The sequence below is a fragment of the Callithrix jacchus genome, chromosome 5 (genome assembly GCF_049354715.1).
Source record: "Callithrix jacchus isolate 240 chromosome 5, calJac240_pri, whole genome shotgun sequence".
Classification (NCBI taxonomy): domain Eukaryota; kingdom Metazoa; phylum Chordata; class Mammalia; order Primates; family Cebidae; genus Callithrix; species Callithrix jacchus.
Window position 1 is genome coordinate 148798674 of NC_133506.1, and position 20516 is coordinate 148819189.

The window sequence follows — 20516 nt, forward strand, 5'->3', positions numbered from 1 at the left end:
GAACAAATATTCTGAAGAAAGCACTGCGGTAGGAACGTGGAAAGCTAGGAAACAAAACTGCTATGCCCTTGTACCCCCAGAAAAGGGAGGGGCAAGGGGACAATCAGAAAAAAATGGAAAGACAACGTAGACAGACATAGTACTACTAGGGTAACAGACATTCTCTCCCACCCCCAGATCAACCCCTAGGTTTCCTTGCACTTGATTTTTTTGTTGCCATGGTCAGAATTGCAGGCTGCTAACAAAAGGACTGATCTCAAGAGAGAAATCTAAATGCATGGACTTGGTACATTTATTCTTTCAAAGAACAACATGGACTCCATGCTTTCTAATTTTGCTACTGTAAGGCTGAGAGGGACAGGCTCTCCCAATATACAGATGGAGCCAGTGTGTAAGGTTCAGGAAGTCTAATTACTTCAGAGAAAAGCAAAGCCAGAATTCCAGAAGCCAGGAGCAGTGCTATTCCCAGTATTGGTCCTAACTCCCCTTGGCTCCTCAAAGCAGCATCCTTCCTTTCAGGGCAGATAATCACCCCATTCCGCACTGAAACTGTGAAGGCCTCTTCCCTCAGTCACATGGCTCTGACTCCAGTTATCCAGTGTGTTCATCAAATAGAATACCTGCCAGACCCCACCATTCCTGACAATAGTGAGAGGGAAAGAGCCGCCGGGTGCGGCAGGAGGGGCAAACCGCACACCAGTCAGAATCCAGTCCAAAGTCCAGAAATGTCTTTTCTGCACCCTGTGTTCCCGGGATGACCAAATCCTGACCAGTGGGCCAAGCAGCCAGCATCCCCTGGGTCTGCCAGCACTGCACATCTCAACGAATGCCTTGGGACAGAAATGAACACGGCTAGCAAGCCACGAAATCATTTTCCCAATTTGCTGCCCATCCTTCCGGCAATTCCATTTGGCAAATCCGCTAAACCTGGCTTGACAGATCATGACCCACATTGAACCACAGGGGTGGTTATTTTCAAGGCTGCACTGTAGTTGGGTACAGGGGTAGGGGAGGAGGCAGATTATGGAGAAACAGAGAGGCCACTAAAGTTTATCACAAGGCAGATAATCTGCCACAAATGAAGCTACTACTCTGTTCCCTCACTGGAGGAGAGGTCTAAACCCTGGGGTGGATAGCAGGTTGGCCAGGGATCTGATGCCCCCTCATCTGAGGCCTGGGAAACCCGAGGAAAGGCAGATGTCCTGAAGATCCAGGAACACCCCAGGACCTTTCTCCATGTTTAGAGGGTCCCCATCTCACAGGACAAGCCCAGCGCTAGGCAGCCCACTGGAGGGTGGCAGGGGAGCAAAGGGAGGCCATGGGCAACAAGGTGACAAAGACTGAAGAGACCCCCAGGTTTGGCGGGAGGAGCCAATAAACACACAGGCAGGCGCCTGAGAGGGGCCCCAAGAGGATAAGTCTTCCAGCCTGACCCTGGGGATGAGAGTTCTAAAAAGCTCAGTTGTGACTTTCAAAAAGTCCCTCTTTCATCCAACACGTTCTTTGCTCAGCCTTCCCATCTCATTAATACGGCACCTCCTCAGTGCTTGCAGTCATGCTTGACCCTTTCTTACCCTCACATGAATCCACTCGCCAACCCCAATGGACCTGCCTTTAAAAAATCTATCTGGGTCTACAGGAGACAACTATACAGATAAACACCAGCATCCCATCGGAAGGTCTTGCTTGGAGTGAGGAGAGCCAGGTGGAGTGACAGGCACCTCTGAGATGCCTCTGGGAGAGATAACCCCAAGACCCAAGTATCTCCACAGTTAGAGGAAAGAAATATTTCTCTCCATAACAAGGATGCACTTACTCACTTTTCAAATTTGTCCCTAGGATTAACAGCAATCACTCCAAATACATGGTTGATAATGAGAAATGATTAATTTAATTGGACATAATTCTGTGCCCTCCGCCATAATTACCTATTTGTAAGGACTATGGTTAAAAGAAACTACAGACTAGAATAATCCATCAACATGTATTTAATTCCATCAAAGAATGAATTCTTCTACCAAACAGAAAATTTAAACTCCTTGAAGTCAACAATTTTGTCTTTCAAGCCTTTTTTTTTTCACCTAAAGCAAATGATAATATGCACAGGAGTACGTGGCGCTAAGATTCAGACCCAAACAAGGGAGTACATTTCTGATCTACTTTTTAAGCCCTGTCCTCTTTACTCAAAACGCCTTTGACATCCTTTGAATTTTACCTCAATAATAATTAAACATGATTTTAATACGCTAAACCTATTTTAAAAACCATTTTAATCTATTGTTGACCTTTCCCCTAACTTTCCATTCTGTTCATGTGACTTAAATAAGATCTTATTTTTCAATAACAGGAGGGTGTGTTCATATAAAAATCATGATAATTTCCACTGAGACCAACTAAAAATATCAGAGGAATAAATGTATCATGGTTTCCTATTATCTGCACCAAACATAAAGGACAAGAAATCTTATAAATACCAAATAAATTATAATTCGAATTAAATACAATTAAGGCATTCAGCCAGAGGCCAACATACACAATTCTACTAGTCGAATGTAAGTCAAAAAGAAACATTTTTTAGGGAGATACACCCGGGATTGCAACCCCAACCATCTGGTAACTATGTCTAGACTAAAACCCAACACATGAGGGCATGGCGGCAATGACGTGGGGACTGGGAAATGTAGGTTTTAGTTTTTTTTTTTTTTTTTCCTGAAGGCACATGTCTGACTATCCTAGTCACACAGGTCAAACACAACTGCTATCTGGTTCCCGCATCCCCTAGAAAGAGTCAGGAGCTGAACCAGAAGGCTTTTGCAGTACTACAGCGCAGCTGCCGCTCTGTGAACACGCAGGTTTCACAATGACTGACCTGCCCGTGCCCAGGAAGTTTTCTACTACGCAGAAAGGAACACCCTGAGAATAGGGTGCCTTTCTAAAAAAGGTGGACGAACTTCCTCTTACTCCGGACCACATGGAGGGCTTGAGGAACCCTGACATTTCAGAAAAGGCCACACTGGGTCACAAGGAAGCCCACCTAGGGGAGACTTCCTAGAAGCAATCTTGGGGACCCTGACTAGAGGTACAGGCGGCGGCACGTCCTGGGGTCTATCGAAAAGCGGAGGGCTGGTCGCCCTAGGTCAGGGCGACCATGGCGCAGGGGTGGCAGCACACTCCCCGGGCTGGCCACCTACCGCGGGACCACCCTCCGGGCAGCCGGCAGGGTCCCACCCACGGCTGATGACACATCCCCGGACCTCGTGGCGGGGCGGGGTGCCAAGCACCGCGCCATGTAAGGGAAGGTCTCGCCGCTAGCGGGCTCCGGATGCCTCCCCGGCCGGCCCCCTCGCCAGCTGCCCGCCTACCCACCCCGACCACCCCGTGCGTCGCGGAGCGCGGGTCCCCGGACACGACCGCGGGGCGGGCATCGCCAGGTCGCCCACGCTTACTCACTTGGTGTTGCATCATGCACCACGCCGCGGCTTCAAGGGAGTCAAAATGGACTCCGTGGAGGAGGCAGCTGCATGGGCACCGGCCCCGCGCGCCCACCCCGGGGCCTGCCCGGCTCTGGTCCTGGCCCTGCCCTCCCCGGAGGATGGCAGCGTCCCCGGCGCGGGGGCCCTGGACACTCCCGCGCCGCCCTCCCGCGGTCCCACGCGGCGCCAGGGCCCCCTCCGAGGTGACCCGGGCCCAAGGAGCTGCCCCAGCGTTGGGGGGGCCGGACACTCACCGAGTCGGCTGCTGCGGGACTCGGGCAGGACCGCGGGCGGAGGACTGACGGACGGTCGGACGCGGTCAAGGACCAACGGACGCTCGGCCGCAGAGACGGGGCGGGGCGGAGGCGCGGCGCGCGGGGAGAGGAGTGGAGGCTGCGGTGAGCGGGAGCCGGCGGCCGCGTGCGCGCCTACCAGGCAGCTGACTCGCCGCTCACACCTGCCCGCGTGGACTGAATGGGCGCCGAGAGCGGGCGGGATCCGGCGCCAGGTTTCATCAGCCAAGAGCCCGGCCCCCGCCCTCCCGCCTGGCGCCCCGCGCCCGCCCCCGGGCCAGGCAGCCCCGGCCCCGCTCGGCCGCGTCAGAGCCGGGCACCAATGGGAACGCGGCGCGGCGGCGGCTGCCAGCCCAGAGGCGGCGGCCGGGACCTACGCGCCTTTGGTGGGCGGGACCTCTGAGTCTTCGCGCGCTCGGCTCCCCAACCTGGGGTTCCCCGGGCTGGCTGGCGGGCGGCGCCTCCGCTCGCCTTTGCAGCCGCCCTGCCGGCGCTTGGCAGTTTCTCCACCAATCCGAGCCCACCGCACTCCAGCATCCTGTGGTCTCCTGCAGCTCTCACAGCACCCGGGCCAGAACTGGTGCCGCAGGCCCTGCCGTGCCAACTCTGTCCCTGTGGGCCCCAGCGAGCTCACACGGAGATCGAGACCAGTTTTCCTTCTCCAAAATAAAAGATTTAGTATGCACTTAAAGGGTTTAAATTGTTTCCTTTTCTTTTTAGAGACAGGATCTTGCTCTGTGACCCAGACTGGAGCGCAGTTCACTGCAACCTGGAAATCCTGGACTCAAGCGATCCTCCTGCCTGGGCCTCCTTCAGGATTACAGGCCTGAAACACTCCAGTGGCCTAAAAATTATTGTAAATCTTCATGTCTTTGTTATTGGATTATTTTACTGCTATTCCCTTGCCCTCGCTAATACCTGATCCTTGCCAGTTGTCAGAAGGGCCCCAAAGCTTGAATCTACCTGTGCCCCTTGGCAGTGGCAAATGCACAAACGGACAAAGAGGCTTACTTCTGCAGTTACCCTCCAGGAGGTGGCAGAAACTTCAGTCCTGAATCACACCGTGCTCACCTCTTAAGCTCCCTCCTTGTCTCCCTTTGCACCGAAAACCAAGCAAGAATCATAATCTTTAAAGATCCAGAGGTCTGGGACTTGGGATAGGTAAGCAGGGCATAAATTAATACTGCCATCCTTCCTCCATCTTGTAGTAAAACAGAAAAATAGTGGACAGTTTCCATGGCCTTCGAATCCTTTCTGCAGGTCCTTCTCAAATGTCAGCTGCTGGATGTTACACTCCCTTGGAATTAGACCAGCAATTTATAAAGTATATAACTGCATGGTGCTAGCGTCAGAAAAAGTGTTTTGTTGTTGTTGCTGTTGTGTGTTTGTTTTTTAGAGACAGGAGTCTCATTCCATCACCCAGGCGGGAATGCAGTGGCGCAATCATAGCTCACTGTAATTTCAAATTCTCAGGCTGAAGCTATCTTCCACCTCAACCTCCCAAGTAGATGGAACTACAGGCTTGTGTCATCATACCTAGTGTGTGTGTGTATATATATATGTACACACACACATCCATATATATATATACACACACATCCATATATATATATACACACACACATACATCCATATATATATACACACACACATACATCCATATATATATATACACACACACACACATACATCCATATATATATACACACACACATCCATCCGTATATATATATACACACACACACATACATCCATATACATATACACACACACATACATCCATATATATACACACATACATCCATATATATATATACACACACATACATCCATATATATATATACACACACATACATCCATATATATATACACACACACACACATCCATATATATATACACACACACATCCATATATATATATACACACACATACATCCATATATATACACACACATACATCCATATATATACACACACACACATCCATATATATATATACACACACATCCATATATATATACACACACACATACATCCATATATATACACACACATACATCCATATATATACACACACACACATACATCCATATATATATATACACACACACACATACATCCATATATATACACACATACATCCATATATATATATACACACACATACATCCATATATATATACACACACACATACATCCATATATATATACACACACATACATCCATATATATATATATACACACACACATACATCCATAATATATACACACACACATACATATATATATATACACACACACATACATACATATATATACACACACAGACATACATCCATATATATATATATATACACACACACACATACATCCATATATATATATATATACACACACATACATCCATATATATATATATACACACACACACATACATCCATATATATACACACACACATACATACATATATATACACACACACATATATATACACACACACACATACATCCATATATATATATATACACACACACACACATACATACATATATATATATATATATATATATATGGAGAGAGAGAGAGTAGTAGTAGTAGTTACTACTATATTGCATAGTCTGGCCTCAAATACCAGCTGTCTAGCTATCACTTTGCCTGAACCTCCCCCAGCAGCTGGGACTACAGGGATAAGCCTCTATGCCCAGCCCTAGAAAAATTTTAATGAACACATTCGGATGGCTTAACAGTTGTAAAATGCATAGTTGTTTTTGCTTGTTTGTTTTCTTTAGCGACTAGGTCTCAATCTGTCACCAGGTTGGAGTTCAGTGGCAACATCATAGCTCACTGTAGCCTTGAACTCCTAGGCTCAAGTGATCCCGTCCCCCACTTTAGCCTCCCCAGTAGCTGGAAATATAGGTTAGCACCACCCTGCCCAGCTTCCTAATGTGCTTTGAAAAGTGCTTGACATCATAATAAACCACCATATATGCTTTGTTTTAAAACAACAAATCTGGCTGGGTGCGGTTGCTCATGCCTGTAATCCCAGCACTTTGGGAGGCCAAGGCAGGCAGATCACAAGATCAAGAGATCAAGACCATCCCGGCCAACATGGTGAAACTCCATCTCTATTAAAAATACAAAAATTAGCTGGGCATGGTGGCATGAACCTATATTCCCATCTACTCAGGAGACTGAGGCAGGAGAATTGCTTGAATCCGGGAGGCGGAGTTTGCAGTGAGCCGAGATTGCGCCACTGCACTCCAGCCTGGTGACTCTGTCTCAATGAATAAATAAATAAATAAAACAATGAATCTTAGTTCAGTTGCACAGTGGTGAAATGATGCCCTTCATTCACAGAAGGAGATCTCTGAGATCCCACGCAGCCTACTCTGCCTGTGAGGCTACAGTAAGCATGTCCCCTTCTCACTTTAAAGACCATCTGCTTTGCCCTTGGCACCACATCAGGATTTGAATCTGAACTCTGCCAGTTCATTTGCTGTGAGAGCTTCTGCAAACTGTTTCACCTCTGGAGCTTTTAAATCTTATATTCCTACCAAAAAAACTAGCCCTTGGTATTTGAAATATGATTGTGGAATTTTCTCTTTCTGTCTATCTGTCTTTCTTTTCCCCTTTGCTGACTTCTGGCAGTAAAACAGAACTTCGTAGATTGTAGAGATGCTCTCCTTGGCAACACAGAGCGCCAACATGAAGTTAATGTTTATAAATTCTGAAAGCAAGTGCTCCAGGCCCTGATGGGAGTATGGGTGAAATTTAACCCAGGAGATTTTTAGCACTGTGCTCAGTTTAGCAATCCCACTCAGCAAGGTCCTGTCTTCGAAAAGACCATAAGACAAGGCCCATGAGCAAGTGACTTCTCAGCAAAAAGGATTCAGTGTGAACCACGGAAAAAATAGTTATGCACAAGATTTCAGCAAAAAAATTAGAGGATGCTGATGAAATGGGCTGAATGTTTTAAGCAAAGCCAGTTTTTAGGCAGATCAGACTCATATTACAGGTTCAGTGGAACCATGAGTGACAGGCAGCCTTGATTACAATCAAAGAGCAGCTGGCCAAGAGTGCAGTGACCATTAAGAAGAGGAGATGCTAGAATTTAGGCCATAGAGAGCAACATCTAAGATTAAGGTTGACATATTAAATCCCTTTCTAGGACCATTAGGCACCATGGGGGCACAGAAAGTGCACAGAATCAGAGCCAGACAGATGTGGGTTTCAATTCTAACTGTACTTCCTATGAGCTGCTGGCCTGGGGAGGGTGGGCTTGTCCACTCTGTGTCTCAGTTTCCTCATTTTCAAAATAAAATTTTTACTACCTGTTGGATACATACGAACTTTATGGAAAGGATGAAAACTACATATAAAGATGAACAGAATATAGAGCTCGGAAATAGACTTAGTTTGTTTTATGTTGCTAGAAAGGAATACTTGAGTCTGGGTAATTTATAAAGAAAAAAAGGTTTATTTGGCTCACAATTCTAATGCCTGGAAAGTTCAAGATTGGTCATCTGCATGTGGAGAGGGCCTCGGGCTGCTTCCACTCACAGCGGAAGATGAAAGGGAGTGTGAGTGTGTGCAGAGATCACATGGCAAGAGTGTAGGCAAGAAGGAGAGGGAAGAAGTGCCAGGCTCTTTTAAATAACCAGCTCTGGAGGGATCTAATAGAGCAAAAATTCATCTCCCCATCCCACCTACCCCCAGGAAGGACATTTCATGAAGGATCCACCCCCATGACCCAAATAACTCCCATTAGGTCCCACCTTCAACATTGGGGATCAAAGTTCAACATGAGATTTGGAAGACACAAACATCCAAACCATAGCAAAGACCCACACAAATAGCTGATCTTTGAAAAAGTGGCTAAGACAAGTCAATAGAAGATAGTCTCCTCAACAAATGGTCCTGGAACAGCTGGACAGCCACATGCAAAAAGTGAATCTAGACAGACTTTAACATCTTATACAACAATTAACTCAAAGCAGATCATAGGCCTAAGTGTAAAACACAAAGCTATAAAATGCTTAGAAGATAGCATAGGAGAAAATCTAGCAATGGCTTTTTAGATACATCACCGAAAGCATTATCTATGAAAGAAATGATTGATAAGTTGACCTTCATTAAAACTAAAACCTTCTGCTCTGCAAAAACAATGTTAAGAGAATGAAAAGACAAGCCACAGGCTGGGAGAAAATCTTTTCAAACTACATATCTGATAAAGGACTGGTATCCAAAGTGCACAAAGGACTCTTAAAACTGAGTAATAAGAAAACACCTCAATTTAAAAATAGGTCTGGGAGCAGTGGCTCATGCATGTAATCCTAACACTTTGGGAGGCTGATGCAGGTGGATCACCTGAAGTCAGGAGTTCGAGATCAGCCTGGCCAACATGGTGAAACCCTATATCTACTAAAAATACCAAAATTAGCTGGGCATGGCGGTGGGCACCTACAATCTCAGCTACTCGGGAGACCGACGCAAGAGAATCACTTGAACTGGAAGGTGGAGGTTGCAGTGAGCCGAGATCACACCATTGCACTCCGGCCTGGGTAACAAGAACAGAACACTGTCTCAAAAATGATTAAATGAATAAATAAAATAAAAATAGTCAAAAGATCTGAATAGATGCCTCACCAAAAATAATTCACATATAACACATAAAAATATGGAAAAATATTTAACATCATATGCTGTTGGAGAAATTGCAAATTAAAGCAATGAGATACTACTATATTTTAGCTATTAAATAGCTAAAATCCAAAACACTGACAGTACCAAATGTGGATGAGGATGTGAAGCAACAGAAAACTCTCATTCATTACCAGTGAGGATGTGAAACAGTACAGCCACTGTGGAAGACAATGTTTCTTACAAAATTAAACATAGTCTCACCATACTATCCAGAAGTCAGGCTCCTGGGTATTTACCCAAATGAGTTGAAAATGTATATCCACACAAAAACCTGTACAGCGATATTTATAGCAGTTTTGTTCCTAATTGCCAAAACTTGGAAGCAACCAAAATGTCCTTCAATAGGTAAATGAACAAACTGTGGTATATCCACATAATGTATTGGGCCAGGAAAGGATGGAGAAAACATACATGTTCCTAAGATCAATGAGCCAATCTGAAAAAGCTACATACTATAGGATTTCAACTATATGATGTTCTAGAAAAGGCAAAATTGTGGAGACAATAAAAAGATCAGTAATTGCTAGGGGCTTGTGAGGGGAAAGGTGAATAGGTAAGGCGCAGGGGATTTTTAGGACAGTATAACTTCTGTATGATACTGTAATGGTGGATACATGTCATCCAGCATTTGTCAAAATCCATAGCACATACAATACAAAAAAAAAAAAACCTTAATGTCAACTCTGAAATTTAGCTAATAATAATGTGTCAGTATTGGCCAGGCAAGCTGGCTGGTGCCTGTAATCTCAGCACTTTGGGAGGCTAAGGTGGGCAGATCACCTGAGGTCAGGAGTTCAAGAGCAGCCTGGCCAACATGGCGAAACCCCATCTCACTAAAATTCGAAAATTAGCCAGGTGTGGTGGGTGTAATCCCAGCTACTCAGGAGGCTAAGGCAGGAGAATCACTTGAACCAGGGAGGTGGAGGTTGCAGTGAGCCAAGATAGTGTCATTGCACTCCAGCCCAGGTGACAAGAGTGAAACTCCATCTCAAAAAAAAAAGTAAAATAAAAAATAATGTATCAGTATTAACCACCAATTGTAATGAATACACCTCACTAATGCAAAATGTTCCTAATACAGGAGAAAGTGGTGGGGAAGGGCTGTGATGAGGGAGTATATGGAAACTTTATGTGCTTTCTGCTCAATATTTGTGTAAACCTAAAACTACTCCTAAAAACCCTATTAAATAAATAAATGTACATATGTGTATGAAGCACCTGGTACAGGTCTATGTATAGAAAGTGCTCAATCAGAAATACTTATTAAGAAGGTTAAGCAAATAGAACCCTCCAATCTCTGGAGTGTTTTAAGGCAGATTGGACAGGTTAAGCATGTGGGCTCTGGAGTTGGAGAACACGTTCAAATCCTGGCCTTGTAATTTCTGAGCCACATATACTTAGGCAATTACTTCACCTTTCTCCAAGGTTCAGTTTGCTCCTCCGTAAGACAGAACTCATAGTTCCTATGATGGATATAAATGACAATATTCAGAGAAAACATTTAGTGCTATGTCTGGCCCATAGCAAATGCCCAGTGAACATGGTTATCATGGGTGCCACTAGACTGATTTGTGGGGTCACATGAAATGCTAAGATGGGAGCTTCCCTTTTTTGCCATAAAGGGATATTCTTCATCCTTCGTAATGAACAACTAGATGCCTTTGCAGGGAACAGCTGTCTGTAGTTAACTCTGCAAGGATTGAATGGTAAAACTTCACCATCCCAGCTTTCTAGGGGCCTAAGTGGGGAGTTAAGGAACACAACTGTCACTGTGTTCTTCGGAGGACCTTAATGTTGACCAGGTAGCTCCCAATTATCCTTCTGGAGCCAGTACTATTTTCTCTTCTGGGAAATTCTGCTCTTGAATTTCCCTGCTAGTGTGACTTCAAGAGGAACTTCCATCTCAGAAAGTCCCATCTTCCAGCATAGAAATTTTGTTGGGGGTGAAAATCCCTGGCTGATCATCCCCTGGCTGTAGGGAGGGCCCTCAGTGTGGACAAAAGCCTTCATTGCCAAGGACTTTCGGAACTGGAATAAGGGAGAAGTCTCTAATTCCTGTGGACAGAGTTGGGCAGATGCTGGCAAGGTGCTGCCAGTGTCCCCGGTTCTGGCTTCATGGAATAAGCCAGTCTGAGAGAATAAAGTGGACACAGACAGAGAAGTCAAACAAGAGCACCAAAGTGAGAATTAATAGCCCTCAATCCCTATTCCAGTGCTCACTGGGGCACACCCTGCTAGAAATACAAGCCAGTTAGGTGTTTGTTTTTTGCTGAAGTCACTTCTTCTTGGGTTCCTGTCACGTACGTCCAAGAGTCCTGATTCACACACCTTTTCCGGGTTAGGAACATTCTACCCTGTTTCAGAGAGGAAGAATTAGCAGTAACTTGAGAAAAGAGTGCCCCAAAAGATTGCAGAATAGACAGAGAGCAATGCCTGACAAACATTTTAAAAAGTGCAGCCATTGGGCTTAGAGGATTTGAGTACTGGTAATTTAGTACAGAACAAAATTTGATACTGCCAAAAGCTCAGGAGACCTTTGAAACCAGCTGCATGCATGCCTGCGGGATGGTTGAAAGTGCTTTCTCTCCAGCATAAATGATGTGCCTACTCTCAAGAGAAGGAGACTTCTGTGGTGGCCCATGCCTGTAATCCCAGCACATAGGGAGGCCAAGGCGAGTGGATGATGAGGTCAGAAGATCAAGACCAGCCTGGTCAATATGGTGAAACCCCATCTCTACTAAAAATACCAAAATTAGCTGAGCGAGGTGGTGGGCACCTATAATCCCAGCTACTCGAGAGACTCAGGCAGAGGTTGCGGTGAGCCGAGATTGTGCCGCTGCACTCCAGCATGGGTGACAGAGCAAGACTCTGTCTCAAAAAAAAAAAAAAAAAAAGGAGGAGGGGACTTCCTCACAATATACATCTTTTAGGGTTCTCCAGAGGGAGAGAACTAATAAGATATATGTACATGTGAAAGGGAGTTTATAAAGGAGAATTGACTCACACTATCACAAGGTGAAGTCCCGTGATAGGCTGATAAGCCATCTGCTAGTTGAGGAGCCAGGAAGCCAGTAGTGGCTCAGTCTGAGTCCCAACGCCTCAAAAATGGGGAAGCCATGGCTGAAGGCCCAAGAGCCCCTGGCAAACCACTGGAGGAAGTCCAAGAGTCCAAAGGTTGAAGAACATGGAGTCTGATGTTTGAGGGCAGGAAGTATCCAGCACAGGAGAAAGATGAGGGCCGGAAGATTCAGCAAGCCAGCTTATCCCACCTTCTGCCTGCTTTTGTTCTAGTTGCAGTGGCAGCTGATTGGATGGTGCCCACCCAGATTGAGGGTGGGTCTTCCTCTCCCTTTCCACTGACTCAGGTGTTAATCTCTCCTGGCAACACCCTCACAAATACACCTAGAAACAATACTTTCCCAGCTATCTAAGCACCCTTTAACCTAACCAAGTTGGCAATATTAACCATCACACGCAGCTATAGGAAAATGATAAGAGATGCTCACAAAGGTTTAGATACCTGTTTGTCTATCATGGGGTAACTTGTCATAGCAAAAGAGGAAATTTCAGAAACCCACAAGTAAAGGGTTGGTTAAATACGTCAAGATGCATTTGTTGCCGGAAAAGTGGTCCTGATCCAACCCCAGGAGAGGGTTCTTGGACAAGGCACAGAGAGAAGTGAGAAGAGGCAGCTTGTTGAAGGCTACTTAGCTACAGAATAGGACATCCTCAGAAAGTGTCTTTGTTTTAAACTCTTCTTATACAGAGGTTTTATCTATGTAAAAGCTGAGTTCCGTCTACCTGTAGATGGCCTGACAATGTGACACATTTTAGTAATTTGTTGATTTTTAAAAAGTTATCTTTGGTATTTTCGTGCGTAAGTACATCAAAGCATGACTGTAATTATTTTAAGAGCATATTTTGTTATGTGATATTAGGACATCTGGGCATTTCGTTGTCGTAGGAGTTTGTCCTCGCGGGCATTATTAAGCTGCTTCCTTAGTTGTAAACATCTTATGACCATCGGTTATGACTGGCAAGGAATGTGCCTTGCTAGTTTTAAGAGTTGATTTGAAAATGCTGTCACCCTGGCTCTCCTATGCTCCTGTCTCCCTACCACCTTCACAAAATGGAATATTAAACAGCCATTAAATATGTTTTCAAGTAGTATTTAAAATTGTGGAAGGGACTCAGAATATATTATGAGAATGGGGTAAAATATTTTGTCTGTAATATACTTCCAATTTTTATATATACATACTCATATGTACATATCCACAAATATAAGCCTACATTATATTTATACGTATATGTAGTATATATAATCAGGGCAGAAACATACAAATGTCCCTACAGGGAGTTGTAATTCTTTTGTATACTTATCTCAATTTTCTACATTGAAAATTTACAATAAGCTCATTAGATGTTATTAAAAAATCAGAATTTTACCAAAACATAAAATTCTTCAGCCTTATCATCTCAAACAAATCTATACAAGCCAAGGAATATCCATTCCTCCCCGCTCAACTCCTGCTGTCCCTTGTGGTTTGTTAGGAAAGGGCTCAGGCCTGGCATCCAACTATTGACAAGATTTTTAGGCCACTTACACTAGGTAACAAGGTAACCAGGGTAACAAGCTCTGAAAAAGGGATAATAGCCTGTCCTCCCCATAAGTAGTTGAAAATAAAAATACAGCTGACCCTTGAACAATACAGGATTGAACTGGGCATGTCCACTCGTACATGGATTTTTAAATATAAAAGTTACACCAAGGGTACCTGCCTCTCCTGCCTCCCCTGCCACCTCCTCCATTTCTTCAGCCTCTGCCAGCCCAGAGAGACCAAGATCAACCCCTCCTCTTCTTCCTCCTCCTCGGCCTACTCAATGTGAAGACGAGGATGATGACCTTGATGATGATCCATTTTCACTTAAAGACTAGTAAATGTATTTTCTGTTCCTTATGATGTTCTTAATGACCTTTTGTCCTTTAGCTTACTCTATTGTAAGAATATACCCTAAAATACAGATAACATACAAAATATGTATTAACCAACTGTTTGTGTCATCAGTAAGGCTTCTGGTCAACAGCATGATCTTAGCAGTTAAGTTTTAAGGGATCATACATGAATTTTCGACTGTACGAGGAGGTGGGACCTCCTAACCCCCACATTGTTCCAGGGTTAACTATATTAAAATAAGTGTGAGACAGTCCAACAAATTGTTTTTCTCCCCAAGTGGCCCTGATTCCCTTCAGTGCTTTTTTCCTTTCACATCACATATTCCAACAAATGTCTTTAGGTTCCCATATATAGCTGGAGATTTAGGCACAGGCAGCTTGCCTTGGAGCCCTGATGGTGACCTCTAACCTGAGCATGGGTCGCCATCATCACCAAGATGAGAATGGGGTAAAATATTTTGTCTGTAATATACTTCCAATTTTTATATATACATACTCATATGTACATATCCACAAATATAAGCCTACATTATATTTATACGTATATGTAGTATATATAATCAGGGCAGAAACATACAAATGTCCCTACAGGGAGTTGTAATTCTTTTGTATACTTATCTCAATTAATGCCATCATCACCAAGACCTCACTCACCTTCCCAGTTTAACTGTCTTTCCAATTTGAAGGTCAAAGGCATGGGTTTCTTTAGTGTTCGGAGTTTTTTTGTATGCCGTGAAACAAGTATTTAATTTCCCACACCTTTGCAATGTTTTTTAACATAAGAATGTTATATCCATTGACATTTAAATTTATGAAGCACATGAGAACATTCTGGAACTTACTGTTGTGGGCTGCACTGCATCATCAAAATCATATCTTGAAGTCCTAATCCCCAATGTCTCTGAATGTAACTATATTTGGGAATGGAACATGTAAAGAGAGACAAGTTGGCTGGGCACGGTGGCTCACGCCTGTAATCCCAGCACTGGAACACGAGGTCAGGAGATCCAGACCATCCTGGCTAACACCGTGAAACCCCGTCTCTACTAAAAATACAAAAAATTAGCTGGGCGTGGAGGCACGCACCTGTAGTCCCAGTTACTCAGGAGGCTGAGGCAGGAGAATCACTTGAACCGAGGAGGTGGAGGTTGCAGCGAGCCGAGATTGCACCACTGCACTCCAGCCTGGGCAACAGAGAGAGACTCCATCTTAAAAAAAAAGACAAGTTAAAATGAGGTCATTAGGGTGGGCCTTAATCCAATCTGACTCCTTATGAGAAGAGATTAGGACAAACAAAGACAGACACCAGGACCACTTACCCACAGACCACGTGAGGACACAAGAAGAAGACAGCTGTCTGCAAGTCAGAGAGAGAGGCCTCGAAAAACCAAAGCTGTAGGCATGTTGCTTTTAGACTTTTATTCTCCACAGTTGTGACATAGTAACTGTCTGTCATTTAAAGCCTTCCAGTGTGTGGTATTGTGTTATGGAAGCCTGAGCAGACTAATATAGTGGAAATCATATTTAAAGAGAAGATTGTCAGAGCTGAAAGTGACAGGGCTGACAATGGCCCAAGCAAACCTTTGGTTTTACAGCTACAGGGGACCAAACAGGACCCTGAGTTCTGAGGTGCCCACCTGGCTCATGCTAGACCCTATGGCCAGCAGGTGCCAGCACGTGATGCTTTGTGCGCTTTCTGGCATCCCGAGACCAACGGTCACGGTCACCAAGTTCTGCACACTTGGCACCGGCTGCAGACTTCGGAAATTTGTGGAAGCCGAATTTCTAAGGAAAGGTCCCGACCGCTACACTGCTGTCATGGGCAGCTGTCTGAGCCGGTTCCTGGGCTGGCCCCGGGCCAGGCTGCCGCCCCGAGCCCAGAAGCCCCGGGCCCTGCGCTCCAGACCCTTCCGACGCTCCCAGGTCCAGGACTGCTACAAAGTCGTCTATGTCCACAGGCCGCGCTGGGTCCGCACCCGGCCCCTCCCCAAGGCTCCTCCAGGCTGGGACAATGCCCGCATCTGGAGGTACTTTTCCAAGAGACCATCGCTCCAGAGCTTCATTGTGCCGGGCTCTTCCGATATCGGCCAGGCCTACGTTAAGTGGCGGCTTTGGCACGCCCGGCACCCGCCGTCTGTCCCCAGCCTGGTGACCGTGAAAATCGCCCCGCCAGAGCACAGAGGGGAGCCTCGACAAGCCTCACCTGCCCTGGAGCGCCCAGATCCCTGTGCCAGGGAGACCATGCTCAAGGCCCTCAGCCAGTGCAACAAGGGAAAAAGGAAATTCACCGAGCCACTCTGGTTTGAGGCCCCGGACGCCAAGCGGAGGAAGCAGAACCCGGCACCCAGGCCTTCTGCCTTCAAGCCCGTCAGGAGATGTAGAGAGGCAAGCCCGTCAGGAGACAGCCCCATCTTTGTGCCCAGGCCTGGGCCGCTAAGACGCCTCCGCTCTCCCGCAGCAGTGTCTTCGGGGAGATTCGGCCTTCCCTCAGTCCGCCGCCCGCCCTACTGCAGGAAGTACGCTGTCCAGAGCCCAGTCGCAGAGGCCACCGTGGGAGCTCTAGGAGCAGGTGCAGCAATGTCTCCGTGTCCTGGGCCTTCCTATCCCCCAAGGAGCCGCCCCGGGGTGGGGACCATGCACCTCTGAGCACACCCAGACTGCAGCCCGGCTCAGAGTCAGGGCCCTGACCCCTTCTCCTGAGCCTGAAGACTCCTTCACCCTACTGACCCCTGTTTCACCCCCACAGGAGCCACTGAGCCCACCGGGGCACTTCCCACCGCTTCAGCTGACCACTCTGCCAGCCCCAGCCCCGCCTCTCCTTAGCCTGCGGAGCCCCCACTGAAGAGACCTTGTTGCTCTCAAAACCCTTCCCTTTCCCCTGCCCACCCACTTCTGCCTTCTCCCTGGAACAGGAGGCAGCCATATCCTCTATTTTCCCAGTTTGTATAGTAAATATTTGTTCTTCTTTTAAATAATAGTGTCTTTATTATTTTAAAAAAATTGAAATCAGCTGAATATCCTTAAGCAAAAAATAAAGAAAAATTCAAGCCACACCTCACACTATATACAGAAATTAACTCAAGTGGATCATAGATTTAAATGTAAAACCTACAAATGTGTATCTTTTAGAAGAAAAGAAAGGAAAAATGTTTGTGTCTTTGGGTTATGAAAGTCTTTTTTAGACAATACTAAAAACAGAGTGTATAAAAGAAAAAAATTATGAATTGAACTTTGTTAAAATTAAGAACATAACATGTACTGTTAGGAGAATGAGGAACAAACCCTAGGTTGTGGGGGAAACTGCACAACTTGTAGCTCATACAGAATTATAGAGGCTGGGCATGGTGGCCCATGTCTGTAATCCCAGCACTTTGGGAGGCTGAGGCAGGCAGATCACAAGGTTGAGAGAGGGAGACCATCCTGGCCAACAAGGTACAACCCTGTCTTTACTGAAAATACAAAAATTAGCGGGTGTGGTTGCAGGTGCCTATAGTCCCAGCTACTCAGGAGGCTGAGGCAGGAGAATCGCTTGAACCCAGGAGGCAGAGGTTGCAGTGAGCCAAAATCACACCACTGCACTCCAGTCTGGCAACAGAGTGAGACTCCATCAAAGAAAACGAAGGGGAGGGGAGGGGAGGGGAGGGGAATCAGTGTCTAGCTATTCTAGTAGAGTTTAATGTGGAAAGAAGCCACGGGAGCAGTGGTATTTATAAACGGCTTTTTATTGTGAACTCATGGCCCACCCCCAAGATGACAAGCCAATAGGACCCTGCCATCAAGATCATCTGGCAAAGGTTTGCTGTGGTTCAGAGCACGGGAAGCTATTGCTTATGCTAAGGGTTTCCCAAGAGGAGAGCTCCTCGAGTTCACTACTAGGAAAATTTGGGCCAGATAATTCTTTGTTGTAGGTGGTTGCCTTGAGACTTGTAGGATAAGTAGCAGGATCCCTGGCCTCTACCCACCAGCTCCCACCAGCAAAAATGCCTTCAGACATCGCCAATGTCCCCTGGAAGGCAAAATCAGCCTCCACTGAGAGCCACTGGTCCAGAGGAATATCTGGTTGTCTCGCAATAGATATTGGATGCTGTGTCTTGGGTCAAAAGAAAATACACGATCCCAAGAAGCAGCGCTGAGAGTTCGTTTATCAGTTGGTGAGCACCAGTTCAACTGAACCATTGCTTATAACTCAGCATCTGTTTTGATTGGTTGATGCCTGTGTCATATTGGTTGTTAAATATGCTTAATATAAATCCTTCATTGTCATGAGCTTTTGGTTGAGATCTCTTTAAGGAAGTAGAGATTAAAGCAGATCTTAGTTGTTCATGTAGCAAAGGCAAAGTGCACTCAAAGAGCAATGTGGTGGCTGAAGGTAGTCAGGTGGTTGTTACTGTACCTGGACGGGGTCCAACAATGCCTCTATATGGTCTTTTCACCCATTGTTATCCCTCCTCCATCTTTCCCAATCATACTTGAGAATGGGATTTCAGATGGCTTGACCCTAATGATGATCAAACTCCTGAGCTCAAGCATTTCCCCACTCCGCCTCCTGAGGAACTGGAACCACAGATGTGTGCCACTGCGCCCAGCTCAGCGCAGGTTTTAGGAGATGCTTACCCTCCGAACGTCTCTGCAAATAGAAATACAGCACTGCTGATCCCATGTCCTTAGGCTCTGGAGTGGCGCGTGCACGCCGTGTTTCTCCACAGCATGGTTCCAGACTTCGGGTCCCAGAGCACCCGCGGTGGGGATGGTGACCTGTTATTAAAATGAAAGACATCCAGAAGTGTAGCCACTGGTGTTTGATCTATGCCCTGAAGAGCACTCCAATAGGAAAAAAAATGAACAAGGAAAGCAAGCAAAAAAAACTCAAGTGACTGGAGTACCGGTGATTTCAGGACCAAGGGAAAGATGGCAGATAAATTAGGTTGGCTGATCTCTCTAAAATTAGCCCACTTGCCAAACAGAGTCACCCAACTGCAGCAAGCAACAACACAATTACTGCAATGTCGTTAAAACCATGGGATTAATGGGTCACACCCGGCAGGCTTTTTCAAAAGACCAGTTTTAATCAAGATATGCTTTTTGATCAGAGCGTTGGGCCACGTTTCTGGAAATGAGCTGGGAATTCAATGCTGCTAATCATCCAGATCCTTGGCGAACTGCATGGGCATATAAGTCTCTGAAAACAATACTCTGAAAGTACAGTCAAGGCAGTGGGGAAATGGGCTCGCTGACATCCCCAATTTGCATAGTTCCTTGTCCTCCCACAGTCCAGGCTGTGTCAGCTCCTCAGTGATTCCTCTGGGTCTGTCCACTTGCTAGTTCTCACCTGGATCATTCTTTCCTCCCACTTATTTTTCCTGACACTCTATTCATTTACTACCTGTAGGCTTTGAATATGTTCTTTAACTTCTCTGTGCCTCAATTTCGTTTTCTTTAAAATGGGCAAAATACTGATTCTGACTTCAGAGGTTGTGGTGAAGATTACGTGAGTTAATATATGTGAAGCACTTTGCCCAGTGCCTGGCACATAGCGAGCATTCAATAAATATTAGCTATTGTTATCAGAATTGAGCCAGGCATGGTGGAGAATGCACCTGTAGTGCCAGCTACTCCAGAGGCTGAGGCAGGAAGATCACTTGAGCCCAGGAGTTTGAGGCTACAGTGAACTATGATTGTGCCACTGCATTCCAGCCTGGGCAGCAAATGAAAGTCTGTCTCTAAAAGGTTAAAAAAAAAAAAAAAAGAAAGAAAGAAAAAGAAAAAAGAATTATTACTCAATCTTCACATCAGCTTCCTCTAAATAAGCCTCTCCTGATGCCCTACAGCAGGACATTTGCTGTTATGTGTTCCCATAGCACATGGTATGAGGTATGCATAATATCTTTAGGGACTTCCCCCAAATCTTCGAGAATACACCTCCTAGATTCTCAGTGCAGCCTCAGGTTGCTCCTGTAAACCAGACAAGCTGCAAACAAAACCTTTAATCTCTGGGCATAATTATTGATCCAGTGGTGGGCATGGACCGACTGAATAACTGAAGGATTGTTATGGAGACTGAGAGAGAGAGGATTTTTTTTTATGAG

At 45.6% G+C, this 20516-nt stretch overlaps 2 protein-coding genes across 4 annotated transcripts in view; one reads left to right on the forward strand and one right to left on the reverse strand.

Moving 5' to 3' along the window:
* SLC7A1 (solute carrier family 7 member 1) overlaps positions 1–4045 on the reverse strand; it is an 85082-nt gene extending 81037 nt beyond the window's left edge. For all 3 annotated transcript variants that reach the window (XM_035303363.3, XM_035303359.3, XM_035303361.3), the window contains exon 1: positions 3728–4045. The gene's annotated coding sequence lies outside the window, so the exon portion shown is untranslated. The remainder of the gene's footprint in view (positions 1–3727) is intronic.
* Positions 4046–16086: 12041 nt separating this feature from the next.
* LOC118153520 (POM121-like protein 2) lies at positions 16087–17377 on the forward strand. The gene is made up of 2 exons (XM_035297971.3): positions 16087–16999; positions 17177–17377. Exons 1-2 carry the CDS (start codon positions 16087–16089, stop codon positions 17251–17253), a joined length of 990 nt encoding a protein of 329 aa, XP_035153862.2. The 3' UTR covers positions 17254–17377.
* Positions 17378–20516: the final 3139 nt, after the last annotated feature.

Bases quoted from the DNA above. Each gene is read 5' to 3' on its own strand.
- LOC118153520 (XM_035297971.3), top strand. From the start codon at position 16,087: ATGGCCAGCAGGTGCCAGCACGTGATGCTTTGTGCGCTTTCTGGCATC. The intron at 17,000-17,176 runs GTGCAGCAATGT...TCACCCCCACAG, and splicing joins CGTGGGAGCTCTAGGAGCAG to GAGCCACTGAGCCCACCGGG.